This window comes from Mytilus trossulus, chromosome 8, assembly GCF_036588685.1.
Source record: "Mytilus trossulus isolate FHL-02 chromosome 8, PNRI_Mtr1.1.1.hap1, whole genome shotgun sequence".
Classification (NCBI taxonomy): Eukaryota; Metazoa; Mollusca; class Bivalvia; order Mytilida; family Mytilidae; genus Mytilus; species Mytilus trossulus.
In genome coordinates this window covers 77,967,666-77,989,866 of record NC_086380.1, presented here as the reverse complement: position 1 = coordinate 77,989,866, position 22,201 = coordinate 77,967,666, and the positions used below count along the sequence as shown (strand labels likewise).

Here is a 22,201-nt window from a genome sequence, read left to right as displayed (position 1 = left end):
CTAACTTAAGTAAAAGTGAATAGAAATCTATGAAATTTTAACACAAGGTTTATGACCATAAAAGGAAGGCTGGTATTGATTTTGGGAGTTTTGGTCCCAACATTTTAGGAATTAGGGGCCAAAAAGGGCCCAAATAAGCATTTTCTTGGTTTTCGCACTATAACTTTAGTTTAAGTTTATAGAAATCTATGAAATTTTGACACAAGGTTTATGACCACAAAAGAAAGGTTGGGATTGATTTTGGGAGTTTTGGTTTCAACAGTTTAGGAATTAGGAGCCAAAAAAGGGCCCAAATAAGCATTATTCTTGGTTTTTGCACAATAACTTTAGTTAAAGTAAATAGAAATCAATGAAATTTAAACACAATGTTTATGACCACAAAAGGAAGGTTGGTATTGATTTTTGGAGTTTCGGTCCCAACAGTTTAGGAATTTGGGGCCAAAAAGGGACCCTTATAAGCATTTTTCTTGGTTTTCGCACCATAGTGTTAATATAAGTAAATAGAAATCTATGAAATTTAAACACAAGGTTTATGACTATAAAAGGAAGGTTGGTATTGATTTTGGGAGTTTTGGTCCCAACAGTTAAGGAAAAAGGGGCCCAAAGGGTCCAAAATTAAACTTTGTTTGATTTCATCAAAATTGAATAATTGGGGTTTTTTAATATGCCGAATCTAATTGTGTATGTAGATTCTTAATTTTTGGTCCCGTTTTCAAATTGGTCTACATTAAGGTCCAAAGGGTCCAAAATTAAACTTAGTTTGATTTTAACAAAAATTGAAACCTTGGGGTTCTTTGATATGCTGAATCTAAAAATGTACTTAGATTTTTGATTATTGGCCCAGTTTTCAAGTTGGCCCAAATCAAGGTCCAAAATTAAACATTGTTTGATTTCATCAAAAATTGAATAATTGGGGTTCTTTGATATGCCAAATCTAACTGTGTATGTAGATTCTTAATTTTTGGTCTAGTTTTAAAATTGGTCTAAATTAAAGTGCAAAGGGTCCAAAATTAAACTAAGTTTGATTTTAACAAAAATTAAATTCTTGGGCCTCTTTGATATGCTGAATCTAAACATGTACTTAGATTTTTGATTATGGGCCCAGTTTTCAAGTTGGTCCAAATCAGGATCTAAAATTATTATATTAAGTATTGTGCAATAGCAAGTCTTTTCAATTGCACAGTATTGTGCAATGGCAAGAAATATCTAATTTCACAATATTGTGAAATAGCAAATTTTTTTTTAATTAAGAGTTATCTTTCTTTGTCCAGTATAGTAAGCAAGAAATATCTGCAAGAATTTTTTTTAATTGGAGTTATCTTTCTTTGTCCAGAATCAACTTAAATCTTTGTTATATACAATATACAATGTATATTCACTTTTTACTATCAACTGATAAATTTAAATAATCTTTACCATTCAGTGATAACAAGCAGTTTTTTTTACATCTTAATATTTTATGATGTATTTAAATGAGTAGTAATTGTTGCAAACTCCATTAGAATATTTTAATTGAAATTAGTTTTGGAATAAGGGAAAGGGGGATGTGATTAAAAAATTGGGTTCAATTTTTCTCATTTGAAATTTCATAAATAAAAAGAAAATTTCTTCAAACATTTTTTTGAGAGGATTAATATTCAACAGCATAGTGAATTGCTCTAAGAGAAAACAAAAATTTTAAGTTCATTAGAACACATTCATTCTGTGTCAGAAACCTATGCTGTGTCAACTATTTAATCACAATCCAAATTTAGAGCTGAATCCAGCTTGAATGTTGTGTCCATACTTGCCCCAACTGTTCAGGGTTCAACCTCTGCGGTCGTATAAAGCTACGCCCTGCGGAGCATCTGGTTATATTTGTAACCTCGTTACTTATTATTTTCAAGCTAAATAATCAATAAGAGTTCTTCGATAATGTTTTATTGGTCATGTTGCTCAAGTATAAACTTCACTGTCTGTTTTTGGCTATTTTAAGTGGACATCATTTTACATACATTTTCAGTCGACTGCTTCAATAAGGCCACCTGTTATCCACCGTGGACCAAGTCCACAGGAACTTATAGCTCATACACAAGCCATAATGCAGACAGCTTTACTTAAAAAACAATTGGAAGATCAAAAAGAAAGATTTATGAAGAAACAACAAGAAAGGTATGCCTACTTGTATATTTATTTCATTTCAAATGAACATTGATAAGACCTTACAGTAGCTGGTTAATCAACAGCTATCGGAGCAGAATTACATTCAATCTACCACCAATCTTGATTATATTTGACTTATAGTGTTACTAGGATATTTGTAAAATTTATTTATACTTGCATGTCTGATATAGAAATAAGGAGATGTGTGTGGTATGAATGCCAATGAGACAACTCTCCATCCAAGTCACAATGTGTAAAAAGTGAACAATTATAGGTTTTAGTTTGAATCTAAAAGATTATGATTTTTATGCCCTACCTACGATAGTAGAGGGGCATTATGTTTTCTGGTCTGTTCGTCCGTCTGTCTGTCTGTCCGTCCGTTCGTTCGTCCGTCTGTCCCGCTTCAGGTTAAAGTTTTTGGTCAAGGTAGTTTTTGATGAAGTTGAAGTCCAATTGACTTCAAATTTAGTACACATGTTCCCTATGATATGATCTTTCTAATTTTAATGCCAAATTAGAGTTTTTACCCCAATTTCACAGTCCACTAAACATGGAAATTGATAGTGCGAGTGGGGCATTCGTGTACTGAGGACACATTCTTGTTTCCCTTTCAAAATTCCTTGGTTACAGTGACAATTGTGGCTGATCATATTTTGATTATATGTGACATACTTATGTTTGTGCTGTAATATCATGTGACACACTTATGTTTGTGCTGTAATATCATGTGACACACTTATGTTTGAGCTGTAATAAATATCATATAACACATTTATGTACTACTACTTTGCATGCATACTAATGACATGAAGTCAAATTTACTTGCAACCAAATAATATATCATGAAAGCTTTTTTTCATTCCGACAAAATTTTCCCAGCTTATGGCTTATAGCAAATTATACAATAGTCTATTCTTGTATATGTTAGATAACAGAAAAATACATACCTCAATTGTCTTTAAAATTATACACTCAAAATATTCAATACCATTGCTTTAGGAACATGTAGTATATGGTTACTTTTATTAACAGGCAGGAAATGATAATTCTTCTCATACTTATAAAAACAAAACAAAAATAAATAAAAGATGTGTTGAATAGATATAGTATATGATTTTAAGTACTGAAGTTGTAATAATATGTAATACAAATATTTCTAGGGCCAAGTCACCTAACCCTACAGGAACACCTATTCCATCAAAGTCACCAAGTATGATGCCAATGCCCATGTCTAACAATCCAGTCATTGTTAATAATCAACCAAAGGTAAGTAAAGTCCTAGACAACACTTTATATCAGTTGTCATGCTCAAGAAATTAACGAGAATGGTAGTATCAACACTGAATACAAGATAAATGTTTGCTGCATTTAGCCATTTTACAATGTTTGAATTTTAAAACTAAGAAATTATAAAAAAAAATTAATCAGAAATTTCCCCTTCCATTTGTAAGTAGGGTAACTATTAATAAATTATTGAGTGTGTTCTAAAAGTGATACATGTATGTTTGTATTTGTACTCATGCCCTACCTACATAAATATTTTCTAGTCTGTCTGTCCTATATCAGACTTTGGTTTTGACATTTACCCTGAGTTGTGTTTACACCAATCTAATTTTAAAAATTTCATTTGTCCTGTAGGTTTTTCAGTTTTGTATATCTGTATATGTTAATTAGAGGACCAGACTTACCAGACAAAAAAAACATACAAGCCAAATTTTGACCCAGATTTCCTGTTACATTGAAACTATTAAAATTTATATAAAACATATCAATGTTTTAGTTTAAGTTACAGACAATATAAGGTCAATGTCATAAAAATATAATATTGTATATATTTTTTTAATTTTCAGCCTGCAGTGTCAGTTGCTTTTACGCCAACTTCAGTGATGCGAAAGATGCATTCAGACAAAGCAAGTGAAAAGGACAAACAGAAACCAGAGATGGGAGAAGGTAAGATAGATAATGGAGATAAAACATGATATTTATTATCCTATTGATATACCAGCTTATATAGCTTCAAAAATTGCTATATCTAGGATGATTAATTTTGATATTTAAATAAATGGTTCTAATGAATAGTTTAATGTTTTACATCGATAGAAGCATTTTGGTCTGCCTTAAATATTAAATCTAAAGAACCCTGAAACCATTGGCATCCAATCAGCATTCAAACTATAGTTAAAACCTTTAATAGATGAGGGTATTGTTACATGTATACATAAACTGTCCGTGCAGACAACATAACTTTTAAGTTTTCTTTCAGGTTTTATATTTTCATAACTGTTTTTCCCATTATGTTTACTCTTTGTGGTAATAAATTTTTAGTCTTCTGCAATTATACTTTCAAGAAATCTGTAAGAGAATTCAGTATGACAAAAAATATCAACAGATAAGAGATTAGCCCTAATGTGAAATTTTCTCCAACATTGTTCTACAGTAAAGTATGCTATTTTGTTCTTGTGAATATGCATGAAATATTTGCCACTGGACGTTAAGCAACCAACAATCAATTAATCTATTTGGTATGGAACTAGCCAGCAAAAAAAATATAACAGCATGTATGTATAATTATGTGATCTTAAACTATTTATTGTGATATTTTCTTAAATGACAATAAGATCTCACTCCTATTATTAGGAACACCAGCGCCTCCTCCACCAATCAGACAATTAATACGACCTGATGGGTCGTTAAATGACGAAGACCACAACAGTCCAAATAATGAAATTGATAGACACCTGAACAACAAGTACCAAGAGTCGAGGAATGGTCCGCAGTCAGATCAGCAGTTCAACACTCATGTGCCTCCTCCTGGATACTCTATGGGGTCCAGTACAGGAAACCCTGAACAGGTAAATAAAACCAAAATTTAGGGTCTATAGGGTCCAGTACAGGGAATACTGAACAGGTAAATAAAACCAAAATTCAGGGTCTATGGGGTCCAGTACAGGGAACACTGAACAGGTAAATAAAAACAAAATTCAGGGTCTATGGGGTCCAGTACAGGGAACACTGAACAGGTAAATAAAAACAAAATTCAGGGTCTATGGGGTCCAGTACAGGGAACACTGAACAGGTAAATAAAAACAAAATTCAGGGTCTATGGGGTCCAGTACAGGGAACACTGAACAGGTAAATAAAACACCCATATCTTTGTGTATTATGGTAACAAAGACAAAAAATATGTTGAAGGCAGTACTTTGACCTTTAATTGTTCACTTTTACAAATTGTGACTCATACTATTTCTATGTATATATTTTTTGCAAATTTTCTTGATTAAGATAAAATCACAAAAATGTTCCCTCATGTTCATTTGCTCCCCATGTTCATTTGGTCCTTATGGAGTAACAGAATTGGAGTAAGCAAAAACCCATAATAAAAATTATTTTAAAGAATTTAGCCTTGTTAATACTCAAAATAAACAACTTCACAGTATAAAGTCCAAGTAAATGTATATATTTTATTTTTTGATAATTCCCATAAAAATCAAATAAAACTTCTGCCTGCTTTCTTCTATATATATCAATTGAATTTATTATATTTTGTGCACAAAGAAGGACTTCAATGAATTATTTTTATGTTACTTTCATATCTTTACAATAAATTTGAAGGAAAAATCTGACTGTCTTCTTTATGTTACTATCAGGGAACAGGTGCAAACAAAAATTCTCGTCCTGGACCAAACATGATGTCTAACATGATGCAGGCCAATGGACCACTTCCACAGATGAGTGGACCACCACCACTTTTGTCAACACAACTATCCACTCCTGGTAGACCAATTGTCAAAGGTTTGTTTTTACATGTTTTTTAGAATAACTTACTAATGGCGGTGTCATATGGTATTTTGAACCCCATGGTAAATTGACCCCGGGGTCAAAATACCGCTATGGTAAATTGAACCCCCCCTGTATGGAAAATTGAACCCCCATGGTAAATTGAACCCCCCTGTTTTTTTCGTTTTAGATGATTAATAAAACATTTAAAATTATATAAAAGCTAATCAAATATTAAAAATCATTTATACAAGAAGGGGAGGTCAATTTTCAATGATTGGTTAAAAGAAAAATATTTGCTTGGTATGAGTGCTCTGAAGTCTTAACCAACAAAATTTCATTCAAAAAACTTCTTAAAGCATTAAAACTAGACCATGTAGCTTGGACACTATAATTCTTTGAAATTTAAAATATTTATATAGAATGGTAGACTTTTAAGTTTTAATTCTCCATGGTGAAAAAGGGGGAGGGGGTCAAATTACCATGGCTCACTTGATTTTAAAAAGTAAAATTTTCAAAACATCTTTTCAAACTAATAAAATAAATACAAAATACTGATTGGAGTATAATAAATATGTTATGGAGTTACAGTAGCAAGATATTTTAACATGAAAGGTCTAGATGTATAGTAGGGGGTTCAATATACCATGGTACAATAACATGGCTAAGTAAAATTTTCAAAATATCTTTTCCAGCATGTTAAATACAAACAAACTACTTATTGGAGTATTAAAACTATGTTAAGGAGTTAGAAAAACTTGGATTTTTAAAATTCAAGGTCTATATGATGGGGTTCAATACACCATGGAATGGGGGTCAAAATACAAAGGAATTTTTTTTTTCTTCAAAATATCTTTTCAAGCATGTTTAAAAAAATGCATTCAAACTACACATTGGAGTATTATTACTATGTTAAGGAGTTTGAATAGCTGGAATTTTTTAAATTGAATGTCTATGGTAGGGGGTTCAATATACCGCAGGGGGGTCGAAATACCATGGCTAAGTAAAATTTTCAAAATATCTTTTCCAGCATGTTATATACATACAAACAACTTATTAAAGTATTATTACTATTTTAAGGAGTTAGAATAGCTTGAATTTTTGAAAATCAAGGTCTATAGAAGTCAATATACAACAGGGGGTCTAAAGATATTAGGAAAAAAAATAATTTCCATGGTATTTTGACCCCCCCTGCGGTATATTGAACCCCCTACCTTAAACCTTAAATTTCAAAAATTCTAGCTATTCTAACTCCTTAACATAGTAATAATACTTCAATAAGTAGTTTGTATGCATTAAACATCCTGGGAAAAATGTTTTGAAAAAAATAATTTCCATGGTATTTTGACCCCCCTGCGGTATATTGAACCCCCTACTATAGACCTTAAATTTCAAAAAATTCTAGCTATTCAAACTCCTTAACATTGTAATAATTCTTCAATAAGTAGTTTGTATGTATTTAAAATTCTGGAAAAGATATTAGGAAAAAAAATAATTTCCATGGTATTTTGACCCCCTGCGGTATATTGAACCCCCTACCATAGACCTTAAATTTCAAAAATTCTAGCTATTCAAACTCTTTAACATAGTTATAATACTCCTACAAGTAGTTTGTATGTATTTAACATACTGGAAAAGATATTTTGAAAATTTTACTTTGCTATGGTATTTTGACCCACCTGCGGTATATTGAACCCCCTACTATAGACCTTAAATTTCAAAAATTCAAGCTATTCTAACTCCTTAACATAGTAATAATACTTCAATAAGTAGTTTGTATGCATTTAACATCCTTGAAAAAATATTTTGAAAAATAATAATTTCTATGGTATATTGACCCCCCTGCGGTATATTGAACCCCCTACTATAGACCTTAAATTTCAAAAATTCTAGCTATTCTAACTCCTTAACAGAGTAATAATACTTCAATAAGTAGTTTGTATGCATTAAACATCCTGGAAAAAATGTTTTGAAAAAAAATAATTTCCATGGTATTTTGACCCCACTGCAGTATATAGAAACCCCTACTATAGACCTTAAATTTCAAAAAGTTCTAGCTATTCAAACTCCTTAACATTGTAATAATACTTCAATAAGTAGTTTGTATGTATTTAAAATTCTGGAAAAGATGTTAGGAAAAAAAAAACATTCCATGGTATTTTGACCCCCCTGCGGTATATTGAACCCCCTACCATAGACCTTAAATTTCAAAAATTCTAGCTATTCTAACTCCTTAACATAGTAATAATTCTTCAATAAGTAGTTTGTATGCATTAAACATCCTGGAAAAAATGTTTTGAAAAAAATAATTTCCATGGTATTTTGACCCCCCTGCGAATATTGAACCCCCTACCATAGACCTTAAATTTCAAAAATTCTAGCTATTCTAACTCCTTAACTCATTGCCCCCTGAATCTATTTTTAGATAACTGCACTATATTCCTGATTCGATTTTCAACAGTAGCATTCCTCTCCCTGAAGGAAAATGGCTGCCATAGATTTTAAACATAGGTGTATTTTAAAAAAACAATTAAAAATATTTATCAAACAGATATGATTGTTGGGTTTTGTTTTTTGTTTCAATAATATGTTATATTTTATAAATAAAGTAAAATAAAAATTAATACATTCTCACTTTTATTTTTATTTCCTTGTTTATTGCACTCTACCGTAGTTTTGCACTGTAATAATTTTCCATATATTTATCCATTATTTCTTATGAAATTCTCTGAATCAGCTCAGACATATAGAGACATCACATCCATTACGTTTAATTTTAACATTTTTTCTCACTTTGTTAGACAAACATTGTTTGCAATGTCCCCTTTTGTCATTTTCAAAAGGCCATTGTTTACGTTTCACAGATCGATGACTTTGTAGTAAAATTCCAATGTGTATTTTATGAATGAAAACAGTGCCACGTGGTAAATCTCATAAATATTCATTGGAGAATCATGTGACACTAAAGCCATGCTCCTACTAGGAACCAATCAGAAGAGGTTTAACAAAAACGGGACCCAACCAAAATGACGCTTATATGCGTCTTTCGGGAAATACAAAATGGCGGATTCAGACGCACATATGCGTCACCAGGGAGCAAAACGAAAGTAAAAATGACGCATATCTGTGTCTTCAGGGGCCAATGAGTTAACATAGTAATTATTCTTCAATAAGTAGTTTGTATGCATTAAACATCCTGGAAAAAATGTTTTGAAAAAAATAATTTCCATGGTATTTTGACCCCCTGCATTTCCCTGTGGTATATTGAACCCCCTACTATAGAACTTAAATTTCAAAAATTCAAGCTATTCTTACTCCTTAACATAGTAATAATACTTCAATAAGTAGTTTGTATGCATTTAACATCCTGGAAAAAATATTTTGAAAAAAAATAATTTCTATGGTATATTGACCCCCCTGCGGTATATTGAACCCCCTACTATAGACCTTAAATTTCAAAAATTCTAGCTATTCTAACTCCTTAACATAGTAATAATACTTCAATAAGTAGTTTGTATGCATTAAACATCCTGGAAAAAATGTTTTGAAAAAAAATAATTTCCATGGTATTTTGACCCCACTGCACTATATAGAAACCCCTACTATAGACCTTAAATTTCAAAAAATTCTAGCTATTCAAACTCCTTAACATTGAAATAATACTTCAATAAGTAGTTTGTATGTATTTAAAATTCTGGAAAAGATATAAGGAAAAAAAAAAAATCCATGGTATTTTGACCCCCCCTGCGGTATATTGAACCCCCTACCATAGACCTTAAATTTCAAAAATTCTAGCTATTTTAACTCCTTAACATAGTAATAATTCTTCAATAAGTAGTTTGTATGCATTAAACATCCTGGAAAAAATGTTTTGAAAAAAATAATTTCCATGGTATTTTGACCCCCCTGCGGTATATTGACCCCCCTACCATAGACCTTAAATTTCAAAAATTCTAGCTATTCTAACTCCTTAACATAGTAATAATTCTTCAATAAGTAGTTTGTATGCATTAAACATCCTGGAAAAAATGTTTTGAAAAAAATAATTTCCATGGTATTTTGACCCCCCTGCGGTATATTGAACCCCCTACCATAGACCTTAAATTTCAAAAATTCTAGCTATTCTAACTCCTTAACATAGTAATTATTCTTCAATAAGTAGTTTGTATGCATTAAACATCCTGGAAAAAATGTTTTGAAAAAAATAATTTCCATGGTGTTTTGACCCCCCTGCGGTATATTGAACCCCCTACTATAGACCTTAAATTTCAAAAAAATCTAGCTTTTCAAACTCGTTAACATAGTTATAATACTCCGTCAAGTAGTTTGTATGTATTTAACAAACTGGCATAGATATTTTGAAAATTTTTACTTAGCCATGGTATTTTGACCCCCCTGCGGTATATTGAACTCCCTACCATAGACCTTGAATTTCAAAAATTCAAGCTATTCTAACTCCTTAACATAGTAATAATACTCCAAATTGTAATTTGTATGTATTCAACATGCTGGAAAAGATATTTTGAAAATTTTACTTAGCCATGGTAATTTGACCCCCCTGCGGCATATTGAACCCCCTACTATAGACCTTGAATTTCAAAAATCCAAACTAATCTAACTCCTTAATATAGTTATAATATTCCAATAAGTATTTTATATGTATTTAGCATACTGGAAAAGATATTTTGTAAACTTTTATATAGCCATGGTATTTTGACCCCCCTGCGGTATATTGAACCCCCTACTCATAACCTCTAATTAAAAAAAAATAATAGCCAATAAATTGTAAATAAGATTATCTGCAATACTATTTCTCCAAAACAGGGGGGTTCAATATACCGCAGGGGGATTCAAAATACCATATGTGAAAGATGACCCCGGGGTCAAAATACCATGCGGTATAATGACCCCGGGGTCATTTTACCGCATGGTATTTTGACCCCGGGTTCAATTTTTAGGGGGTTCAAAATACCATATGACAGCGGCATTGTTGTGTGCTACATTAAAAACTTAATCAAGAATGACCAGTTTGACTTATTGTTTTGTGGACCATTTTATAAATGGTGTTGCATAGATAATAGGTCAATGCTAAAAACTATTTCTGTTAGGGAAAACTGTAATTTAACGGATGTTTTTTTAAAAACAAGTGTGAAATATAAAGAAGTAATTTGGATTTCAGAATATTTGTCTATCAAAAATAATAACTGCTAAGTCTTTCTTCAAGTTCTTTGTTTTAATGGGCAATTATTCACCCAGTTAATAAGCCTTTTATATTGCTCTTTAAGAAGTATCACAAATATTTCAAACTGCTCTAGCAGGTAAAATATCTTTTTGATTTTGATTACCTGTAGTGCATAGGTAGAATTGGATAGATATTAGATTATTAAGTTTCTTTCTGTCTTATCTTTGCAGCAGTGAATGTTAGTACTAGTAGCGTAACAGGTGTAATGACACCTAACCAGGTACCTATGAGACAGTTCTCTGTGTCACAGCAACTAAATACTCCTCTGTCCTCTGCCAGTATACAACAGAGGGCTATAATGGGACAGAACACATTACAGACGGCATCACCCAACATGCCACCTAGACCAATGAACATTTCCCCCAATCCACTCACAAGACCCATCGTTGGGACGCCGGTGTCGCAGAACTTTTCAATGGGCATTCCAATCACTGGACGTATGCCTATTCCACAAGGAGGTGTTAATATGAGTCCAAGTCCTCTTGTTCTACAACAGATGATGCAGGGAGGTATATCACCAGCTACAGCTAGAGGTAATTTAGGCAAATGTATTTATAATGGATGTTGTACTTTTGTGTACTTTTCTTGTTCTGACACTATGATGAAAATTTATTCCACAATAAAACAAAATTTTGTAACATTTTAACACTTGGATACAGATTTTGTTAGTTTTGGATGACTCTGACATGTATTTTCTCCCTAACCATCAGAGATTTTGATGAAATAGTTAAATGGAGTCAAAGGTATATATGATCACTAGATCCCTGAATGATGTTTCTGATAGTTAAAGACGCACAAAATAACCTAGGCTAAGCTATGTATTGCATTATAATGTATTTTCATTTGTACTATTTTTTATACAACCCCAAAAAAATTTGGGATTGTATAATGGTATGATGTCGTCGTTGTCGTCCGAAGACACATTGGTTGCCTACTAAGCACACACACACAGAAACATAAAGCTATAGTAAATACACTAAGCACTTACACACACACAAACGCTATAATTTTATTTTTTTTAAACACAACACATTAACCCATAGGTATAGTACTAGTATTTTAGTAATATATTTTCCATATGTGGTCCATATTTACCTATGAAATCAACAATTGTTTGTACCCAGGAATAATAATCAATCCTCACTATATCTAATTGATTATTGTTACATTGTAGTGAATGCACTGAATCAGATAAACCAAATAAACCACCTGAATCAGATGGCTCTACAGGCCCAGCAACAGCAGCAGAGGATGATGGACCCTAGACTTCAAGGTATTCGTGGAATCTATCCACCTTCTACAATGAGTCCACGGACCTCTTTGCAGTCGGCGGGACTTAATATACCCAACTCAATGGGAGTCAACGTTGCCATGAGCCGTGCTTTGTCACCACATGCACTATCTCAGAAACAATGTTAGTGATACTATCTGCTTAAGAGGGGGGATGTCAATGGGTTATTTAGGATTGGTTTAAAAAAACAAACATTTAGGGTGGGGTGGGGGCGGGGGTAGGGGTACCATATCTTTATAATCTTTACTGTATATTGTGTCTTGGGTTTGAAGAAGACCTCTATTAACTTTTAAGTCAATGGGTCAAAGCTCAGTGTTAATATAGCAATTTAAACTAACTGTAGTGACATTTTTTGCCATGGAGTAGGAAAAAACTTAAAAGATTTAAAGGCGAGTGACACCAGCACTATGTCAAAGATCTAGTAGACTGAAAATTGCCACACTTTCATGTTTTTACTTTAGGAAACTTGTTTTTGTTTTTACCATGCAGTAAATCATCAAGAAAGTTAGTGTAGTGATATTCTTTGAAAAAAAATAATTTTGATTAAAGTTTTGTTATAGAAAAAAAATCTTCTACCAAAAATTCATTAAGATAGCAATTGTCTTTTGTGTATCAGTAATTTCATATTTTAACATTTCAGCAATGGGTAGCCCTGTTTCTCCAGGATTGTATAACGGGAATAACAACCTAACAAAACCAGGAGAACCCAATCTGTTCAAGTGGTTTGGTAATGATGTGCTGAAAGGACAGATACCCAACATGCCACCCCTTCCTCAACAGGGAACCAGAGTCATGACGGTTGACGAAATTGAACGGTGTTAAATTCAGTGGTGGAATGATGTCCTATTTCCTAACGATCTGTGAGGTCTTTAACAGGAAATATGGTGGCATCATTTTATAATAGACTTCCCATTACTTACAATGTGATTATCATTGGAAAAGGGGAGATAACAATGGCATATATAGTGGTGATAGATTCATGTGGTGTTCAGACAGACTCATATGAACAATTTATATGTATAATGACATCAACTCTGTTATCTAATCCAACGATTTTGTAAGCTTGGCACAAGGTCTTTAATAAAGCTTTTTTGTCAATTTATAAATTACAGGTTTTCATTAGTGTGGTACCTAATACAGGAAACAGTGATACATACTTTTTGCTCGATTGCTTAGTTACAACTCGGAAACTTTCTTTTGTCTCTGTAAATATCAATTTTGTGTACAGAAATGTTGTTTTCGCTCAGATTTTTTTGTGAGTGTATATTTTTTTCTTTCCATGAATATGTAATATTGATTGTATATCCTTAAAATGAAAATGTATGTATATATGTGTTAATTTCTTTTTCGATTGGTTGATTTTGTAAATAAAATGTCTTTTTTTTTGTCGTTTACTTGGCAGATGTAACATATCACACAATCAACTCGTCAGTTTCACTGTAAATAAACAGTATATCATCTCTCAGTTAAAACCTCCAGGAATATTAATGTTATTTAGAAACTGTTATTTTTGTGCTATCGAGTTGTTTCTGTATTTGAAGACAGACCAGTTGTGTCTGTACTAGTCATTTCATTATTTTTGAACACAAGAAAAGTGCTTGGCATTTTGTAACAGATGTTTATATATATTTTTTGTTTTATTAATATTTTTTCTGACAAAGTCATCTTTCTGTACATTTGTAAATAGTCTGGTGTTATTTAATGTTTTGATTTTGTTTGTAAAAGAATTAAACATATATCTACTCTCTACTCTGGGTTTCAACAAACATGGCCAATGTTAAAGCAAGTCAGAGGTCTTATCAATGGTCTAAGCCTCACTTTGGAGTTTGGATATCTTTAAAAAATAAATTTCACTGCCAAGTATAAGCTTATTATGTTAATAGGATACTGTTGTTTCCCAGTTGATGGTATTCTAAAGCATAATCCTGTTCAGTTTAAATATGATGGGGCTGATAGATATGCAGTAGGTTTGGTAAATTTTCAAGCTTTAAAATTGTTATATTAAAAAAAGTGAACGAGCGTGGGGTTTTGATTAAAACAAAGAAACATGGATGTTATATTTATTTTACAAAGAAACATGGATGTTTAGATTTATTTTACAAAGAAACATGGATATTTAGATTTATCTTACAAATCAAATTCCAGTTAAGATTTTGCAAACAAAATCATTGTTGTATGTACATAGCTGTAAAGAATTTACTTTTGTATGTTAGAAAAATAAATATGTGTATTGCTTATTTCTCTGAAAACAAAAGGTCATTTTGCATATAAAGTTTTTAGTGTTTTATGTATTAAGATGTACTATTAGTAATACAAATTTTGACCAATCTGCATTAGGGAGCATATGTTTAACTTATTCAAGCTTTAAGCATACATGATGTATACATTAAAAAGCCATCATATATTGATATGTGGTTTGCCCCAATCATGCTTACAGAAATAGATATATGATCCTTAAAGCAGTGACTTCATTCAGACCCTTAGGATACTCTGCTTTTGGTTTAAGTGCTTTATATAAATATAAAAGCCAATGTTTTTAAATTATTATACTAGGGTTTGTTTTTATGAAAATGAAAATGAAAGGTAATGTTTCAGTAAATATGTGTACATTTGGTAACATTCATCCTTAAGATTAGTTCATTTTATAATTTTTTTTTATTGTCTTAAGTAATTTTAGGACATTCAATAGAAAATAGTCTAGTATTGCATGGGGAGGTAAAAACAAAAGTTTTAAATGGAATAACACAATAGAAAGCCATTGATTTGACATTTAGATTAAGATTAGTCATCTAGTAAACAAAACCGTGAAAATGTGAAATGATTCAAAAATTTCTTCATAATAGTATATCACTATTACATTATCATTAGAATATGTGATTTACATGTATAAATATGTGTTCATATGATGAGAATAAGTGAATTCTATATGTTATTGTTTTACAGTGCTTAAGATTTAAGAACATTCTCTTATAGCGGTCTGTTCAATTCTTTGTGAATAATTTTTCTAAATATTTTAGTGCTGTGTTTTAACAGTTGTTTTATTTTGATATATTTTTCTTGTGCTGATGTGGATTTTGATTTTGTCAAAGGCCAAGCAAATCAGAAGGTTTCTTCAAGCCCGTAGCCAGAAATTTCGAAAGAGGGGTTCGTTGGTCTCACAAACTCGACTTTTACAGTCAAAATTTGAACAGAACATTGACTTTAACAGTGCTTATTTGTTTTCAAGGGGGGGGGGGGTCGTTTGAACCCCCCCCCCCCCTGGCACGGGTATGGTTTATATAACTTTTAAGCAGTTTGTTGCTATTATTATTTATTATCATCTATCTGAAATAAATAATTTATGCAACTCAAAGATTGGCTTCTTATAGGGCCACTTGTTATTTCTGTGAACAAAGACTTCCATGAGTAATTCAAAATCAATGAGGTTTTTTTTTATAAGAAAAAAGGATTTAATGAGAAAACTTGATTTTTATAAATTTGTTTGGCCTCTGATAACTCTAATTTTTGTGAATGTCAGAAATCTGAGAGAAAATTAATGAAAATTGTTTGAATTATTCTTATGATCTCAGTTTTACAAAACATTGCTTTTTCTATAAAATCTCAATTTTATTTATAAGTTATGAAATTGACAATGTTTTGAGGAAATTTGCCTCAGAAGCAAGAGATGCTAAAAGACAAACAACAACAGTTATGACTTCTAACAAAATTTAGATTTTATAGAATATTTATCCTTTATATAATGTTGTAAATATTATTTTCCAATACGTTCATTTATCATTGTATGATTACTTTGTCTACATAGGAATTACACTATTATATACAATTTATGTTACCATACACTAGGGGCATTTTCTGTATTAACTGATTTGAGTTAATGTTTGATAAATTCATTTTTCTTCTGGAATGAGAGTAACATAGACTAGTAAAATTATGTTTAATTAAGAACTATGTCTTAATTTTACAATTAATTCTTGTTCTAAACTCTCATTATAGATTTTCCCATGATTTCACTGTAAATGATGTTTTTTTCATTTAAAAAAGTGTTTACTTGGATCGTTTTTTTCAAACATACTTTAAAAAAGTTAAAACCGTTTACAATTCAGAGAGATAAATAAAGTATTTCTTGGGTTATCATATTAATAGTCATTAATTGTTATTTGTTTATTTTGTACATGTATGTGTTGTCTATATATTGCTCTGTTTTGTGTAAATAAAAATGTTTGGTGTAATAATTAGAAATGAATGTTTATAAATAGAAGTGGATGTTTATAAATAGAAATGGGTGTTTATAAATAGAAATGTCATACCTTACTGTTATTCAAATTGTTAAATATTTTTGTCTTCCCTTTTCAAATCAACGTCAACTGCCCATAAATAAATACTAAAAAATAAATGGCATATAATATCTGTGGTCGTTTTGTGCAATTGATATACTTCACATTATAACAGTTCAGTATCCCATGCTAATGTCATTTTCAGTTTTGCACATATTTCTTTTGTAATGGTATAGTAAATTCTTGTAAATAGTGTGTAAATATTAAAAAAAAATGTTATAAACTTGATGATGTAAGAATTTATTTTCATTTTCAATATTTACTGAGTGTCTCAAAATGTCATGTAGAATTTTTTTCTTAGTGGACAAACCTATTTATGTTTTGTTGTGATTTTCTCAGACTATTTTGAAACATCTGTCTTTTTTAAGATATTTTTTCTCTCTAAGTATTTACCTTTCAGATTAAAGGGAAGTACTGAATGTTCAAAGGGAGATTACTCAATCAAAACATTTAAACAACTTTTATTATTGCGATAGCCGTCTCATTAGCATGGATTGAAAGTTTTACAGAAGACAAAATCTGTTGTTTTGACTGGATGACTGGGCATATTTTAATGGAATGTAATGGCCAACTTTTAAAAAAAAATAATATTGTTTTCTGTTCAATTCCTACCAATTGTTGGACTATAAAAACCAAGCATGGTATTGTTTCAGTGGAACATATTGTCTAAAACTTAGATTCAGTGGAGTTCTGTGGGAGAGACAACATGGTATGTTTTTGTTTGTTAAATACTTCACCAAAATTAAATAGAATGGAACACTAGTAAAAATTGGTTGAAAACAAGTTTAGGAGTAAAACATGACACTTTGAGACACCCCTTTACTCATTTTTTGTGAACTATTGTGTGTTGTTTATTTTGGTAGGAAAGGGTACACGATTGTGAGATTTTGGAAGGAAGTTGCAGATGAATGCGTCCATGTATATGTGTGTATGGTGTGTTTTTTTCTGTTTTTATCAGATAATGTTGACATATCTAGTATTACATGTTATATTCAAAGTAAATTTGTGTATTTATGAAAAAAAGTGCTTGCAAATGTAATTTTGTCTTTTATCTTTTATTAAAGTTTAAAATGTATAAAAAAAGGAAAATCAATAAAATGTTCAATTAGGGTAACTGTGTTTGCAGTATTTTATGATTTTGAGTAAATTTGTTGTTTTTAAATCCACTGTTGAAGAAGGATGGTCACAGTGCTATAAGTAGAGTGTGCTAAAAATTTGCTTTGGTATTTGATATTGTATGAGCCACTGGACATTAAGCAGCCAACAATCAATGAATGATATTATTCTGAAAATCATAACTGTTTTCCAATTTAAGACCAAAAAGATCTTTCTCTTTTAGTTTACTCCTTGGTTTTGATTGTTATTGTCTAGTAGAGGTTAATATTGACTGGCGAGTGTTAGAAAATAAAGTTTTCTTTGGAAATAGATTGAGGGCGACACAAAAAAATCTTTTTGTATTAGGGCAATACCTAGCCATTTACTGGGGGAAAAAGTGGTTATTTCGTTCTGTAACTTTATGTACTAAATGCACACTATAAAACTAAAGGCTGGTGTTTAAATTACTTGTAAATTTCAATGATGTAGAGTACTCCATGACATCAGATATATTTCAACTGCAATGGAAAGTTTTATTTTAACTTCACTGCCAACAAAGATAGAGACATTAAAATCCTTAAAACTAAATACTGCAAGGAAGTTGTTTACACATTTTGATTATTGTTCTGGTAAGAGTTATAACGATGGAAGGGTGGATTTCTATAACTGAATGATATGATTAATATTTAATGTAAAAATGTTTGTGTTAAATTGGTGACTAGAAAAAAATAATTATTCTGTATGTTTTATGCAAGTAGTGAATTACAGTATTATTTCATGAATGGGTACTATGTTTTTTTTTTATCTATTTAAAGTTTCTCTGATACAAAGGGATGTATTATACATAGTTTAATCTATTAAAGAAAGGTTGTGTATCCTAAGTTTCTTTCTTCCAGAGTTCTATATATATATTTCCTAACAAACAAAAATCTTTTTATGGTAAATCTGTTTGTAGATACTGTGTGTCCTTAAGAGATAGTTTTTGAAGAAAAAAATAAATCACTGCTGCTAAGTTTATAAGCTCTCATAAGCTATAAATAAAAGTGAAACAAAATTGATAAACCTTTAATTTTTCGAAAGGACTATTTTTACTGATTTAGATCTTTAGGCTGTTATACTACTATTTTGTATTGACATTTCTGTCCACAAAAACAACAAAATTTGAATTTCTATAACAATTTCTATCCAGGGAAACAATAAAATTAAAGTTTCTAGAAGAAAATTGATTGCCTACAGTTTAACAGCATTGAATGTTAATTTGTGGGAAATTTAAAAAATACAGCTATTGCATCTTTTAACTACAACTTTTGGGTGTCCTTTAGAAAAATGTTCATGAAAAAATAGTCTTGATAGCGTCTTAGTCTTCTGAGGCTTAGTATTTTGTTTTGAAAGGAACAACACTTTCTTACAAGAAGTTTGATTAAGAAAGAAGCTCTTAGTTGTGATATTTGTCTCAGGTTCATGATATTGTCATTTGTGTGCTTGGATTGTGAAAATATGGATGGATGATTGGTTTGCCTGGTTCAGTTCTTGTGAAGTAGGAGAAAAAAATATATTCAATAAATTTTCACTTCCATATTGTGTTCCTTCTTCTCTATGGTCGAGTTGTTGTCTTTTTGACGCATTTCCCATTTCTGTTCTACATTTTATTCCTGGTCAATGAGGAGTAAGTTCAGAAGCTTTCAATCTCTGTCTTATTGTGTTTATATTACATTAGAACGTGAGCAGATTAATTTAGAACTTATACCCAATGCAAATATGAAGAGTTTTAAAATGTGTCAGTGATATTTAGCCTTCCAGTTTGCCTATACTGTTCAAGTACTACAAATCCACTTCCATCTACAGATATAGGCTTATTTTTAAGTATTCGCACAAACAACTACTGCATCACGTGTAGGAAAATAAAAAGGGGCCAGAATAAAAGAATAAAGGATCTTGACACAGAAAATACAAGTCTGTTTCATAAAAACATTCACGAGGAAAACTCTTCCAAGATTCACCTACTTAAGCTGCTGAAGTTATAGTGTAGTATTGACAAGGTGCAAAGATATCCTGCTCCCTGTTGTAAATTTAGGCAACAGTTACAATTTTACCAGCTTTTAGATTTCTGCTTTTCTTACAATGACCATATTTTAAGTGAATAGTGTGGAAAAGGTCCTGGACATTATGTCACTATTTAAATATTCATTTGTTAAATAAGAAATAGTTTTATTTTTCATCCAGAATAGATAAACACCTGTCTAATTTCATCTTGAATTTTCATGGATACTGACATTTTAAATTGCAATGTTAGTGTATGCAAATACCAGAAATGCTCGTCGCACCTAGAAAATTATAAATAAAAAAAAATGAAAAGAAGGGAGGTAAATCAGGTTGAACAAAAAGGGAGATAAATGAGTATTAAGTGTGGAGGTTAATTTATGGTGGCTAATGGAACAATATAACAGCTAATTATTTCCTAATGCTTGAAGAGAAAAAATTTCGTAAGCTTGCCTGTTTTGTTTGTATAAATGTTTATTTAAGCTATTAAGATTGACATCTTCAACCATATATATGACATAGTTAAACCTGTATATATTATATTCAAATTTAATTGTACAATATACAAACTAAGCAGGCAAGCTAACCAAAGTCTAGCTCTACATGCATTAGGAAATTAGCTGTAAGAAATATTTAATCCCAGTTCATTTGTGAACATTCCTGTTGTGGACACTAATACTTGTATCTTATTTACTGTAAACCAACTAAATTTCGCGAGTGATTTATTTTCGCGACTTTCGCGAGTAGAAAAATAACGCGAATTAAAATCGTCGCGAAAATGTATCACTTGGATCTTTTTTATTTGAACAACTCAAGTAAATTAGAAAATCGCGAAATTAAATAGCCGGGAAGTGGCCTAGATAGTACCAAACGCGAAATTAAATATCTGTGAAAAGAAGTTGGTTTACAGTATACTGTATATTCAATGTTTGTGTAATATTTTTTGATATCATTGTATACAAGGTGTTAATGATTAGTACAGTTGATAAGCAGTATTTTGGGAGTAAGAATTTTTGTTATTTTTGTAAACATAGTAATTGTATAATGGATATCTTTTTGTTTACTTCAGTAAAAACAGTGAGATGAAAGAAAAATGTCATGTTGGAAACTTCTTGTATATGGTCAATATTTGATTTTAAGTTGTTTTTTTCACTGAAATTTTTAATTTATATTTCTTCACATCATAAAAAAGATAACACTAATAGACTGAAAGAGTGTTTTGCCAAGTTATTAGTTCATATTAGAATCAAAATTAGGTTGAGTTGATGTGAAGAACTGAAACCTGGTTATTTGTCATGCCTCTTCCAAATCTCCATGGCAAGACTTTTGGACATGCTGACCATGGTGGATTTGACAGTGGTATCAGCAATGTATTAGTTAGTGATTAGATCAGTTTAAGGGGAACCCTTAGTGTAGTTCATATTTGTACTTCAAATGATTTCATAGTTTACATGCTATTTAAACTTCAATATTTACATTATTCTATCAAAATTACACACCGGCACAACATATCTCTTGTTCAATAGTTTTTTTATTGTACTGGAGAGGAGAAATGAAATGAAAGGTCATGTTTATAAATCACTGCTCCCTCGTATCAATTTGCTTTATTTAATTTTTTACTTAAATAGCCTACCATTGTTTACTGTTAGTGGAAGATTAAAAGAATTCCTTTTACCACAAATTATTAAAACCATCTGCTATTCAAGCAACGACGATATATATCAATAGATATTTGTCCAGTTTTTTTCTATCATTTAAGTTTTTATCCCTTTCCAATACCAGATGAATAGCTTTAGGGTTCAGAAAGGGGGCACTTTACCAAGGGGGCACTACTGTGGATTCATTTATTTTCATGAGTACCAATTTTCGTTGTTTAAAGAAGACTTGCATATTCATGTATATTTAATTTCGTGGTTTTGACAAAGTCTGCATACTTTCCTTTAGAAAATTTATAATTTGTTGAACATTTAAATTCGTGGTTCCCCTGTACTCACGAAATCCACGAAAATTGGTATCCAAGCAATACTAATGAGTTCACAGTATCTACTATTGATTATGTGTTTATATTGTTTTAGAACATTTCAATCTTTAGCTGTTGTGTCTATAGTAGACAGCTCCATACACTGTAATGATTAACGTGAAGCTCGTTGAATGGTAAGAATTTTTTGGTGTATATTTTTGTTCACATTTTTTTGAATTGTATTATTGTACTTGACAAAACAGAAGTTGTATTTGTCATTTAAGAGCTTCTGACAATTAAGAATAAACATATTAAATTGC

General features: G+C 31.0%; 1 protein-coding gene across 3 annotated transcripts in view; it reads left to right on the top strand.

Annotated features, from left to right (window-relative positions):
* The window catches only part of LOC134681429 (eukaryotic translation initiation factor 4E transporter-like), a 41,699-nt gene extending 19,498 nt beyond the window's left edge, over positions 1 to 22,201 (top strand). For 2 of the 3 annotated variants that reach the window (XM_063541054.1, XM_063541055.1), the window contains exons 17-24: positions 2,003 to 2,151; positions 3,303 to 3,408; positions 3,993 to 4,092; positions 4,780 to 4,994; positions 5,790 to 5,934; positions 11,332 to 11,694; positions 12,336 to 12,575; positions 13,093 to 22,201. In XM_063541054.1, the coding sequence (XP_063397124.1) occupies positions 2,003 to 2,151; positions 3,303 to 3,408; positions 3,993 to 4,092; positions 4,780 to 4,994; positions 5,790 to 5,934; positions 11,332 to 11,694; positions 12,336 to 12,575; positions 13,093 to 13,274 (1,500 nt within the window). In that variant the 3' untranslated portion in view covers positions 13,275 to 22,201. The remainder of the gene's footprint in view (positions 1 to 2,002; positions 2,152 to 3,302; positions 3,409 to 3,992; positions 4,093 to 4,779; positions 4,995 to 5,789; positions 5,935 to 11,331; positions 11,695 to 12,335; positions 12,576 to 13,092) is intronic. The other variant, XM_063541056.1, reaches the window with a different exon arrangement.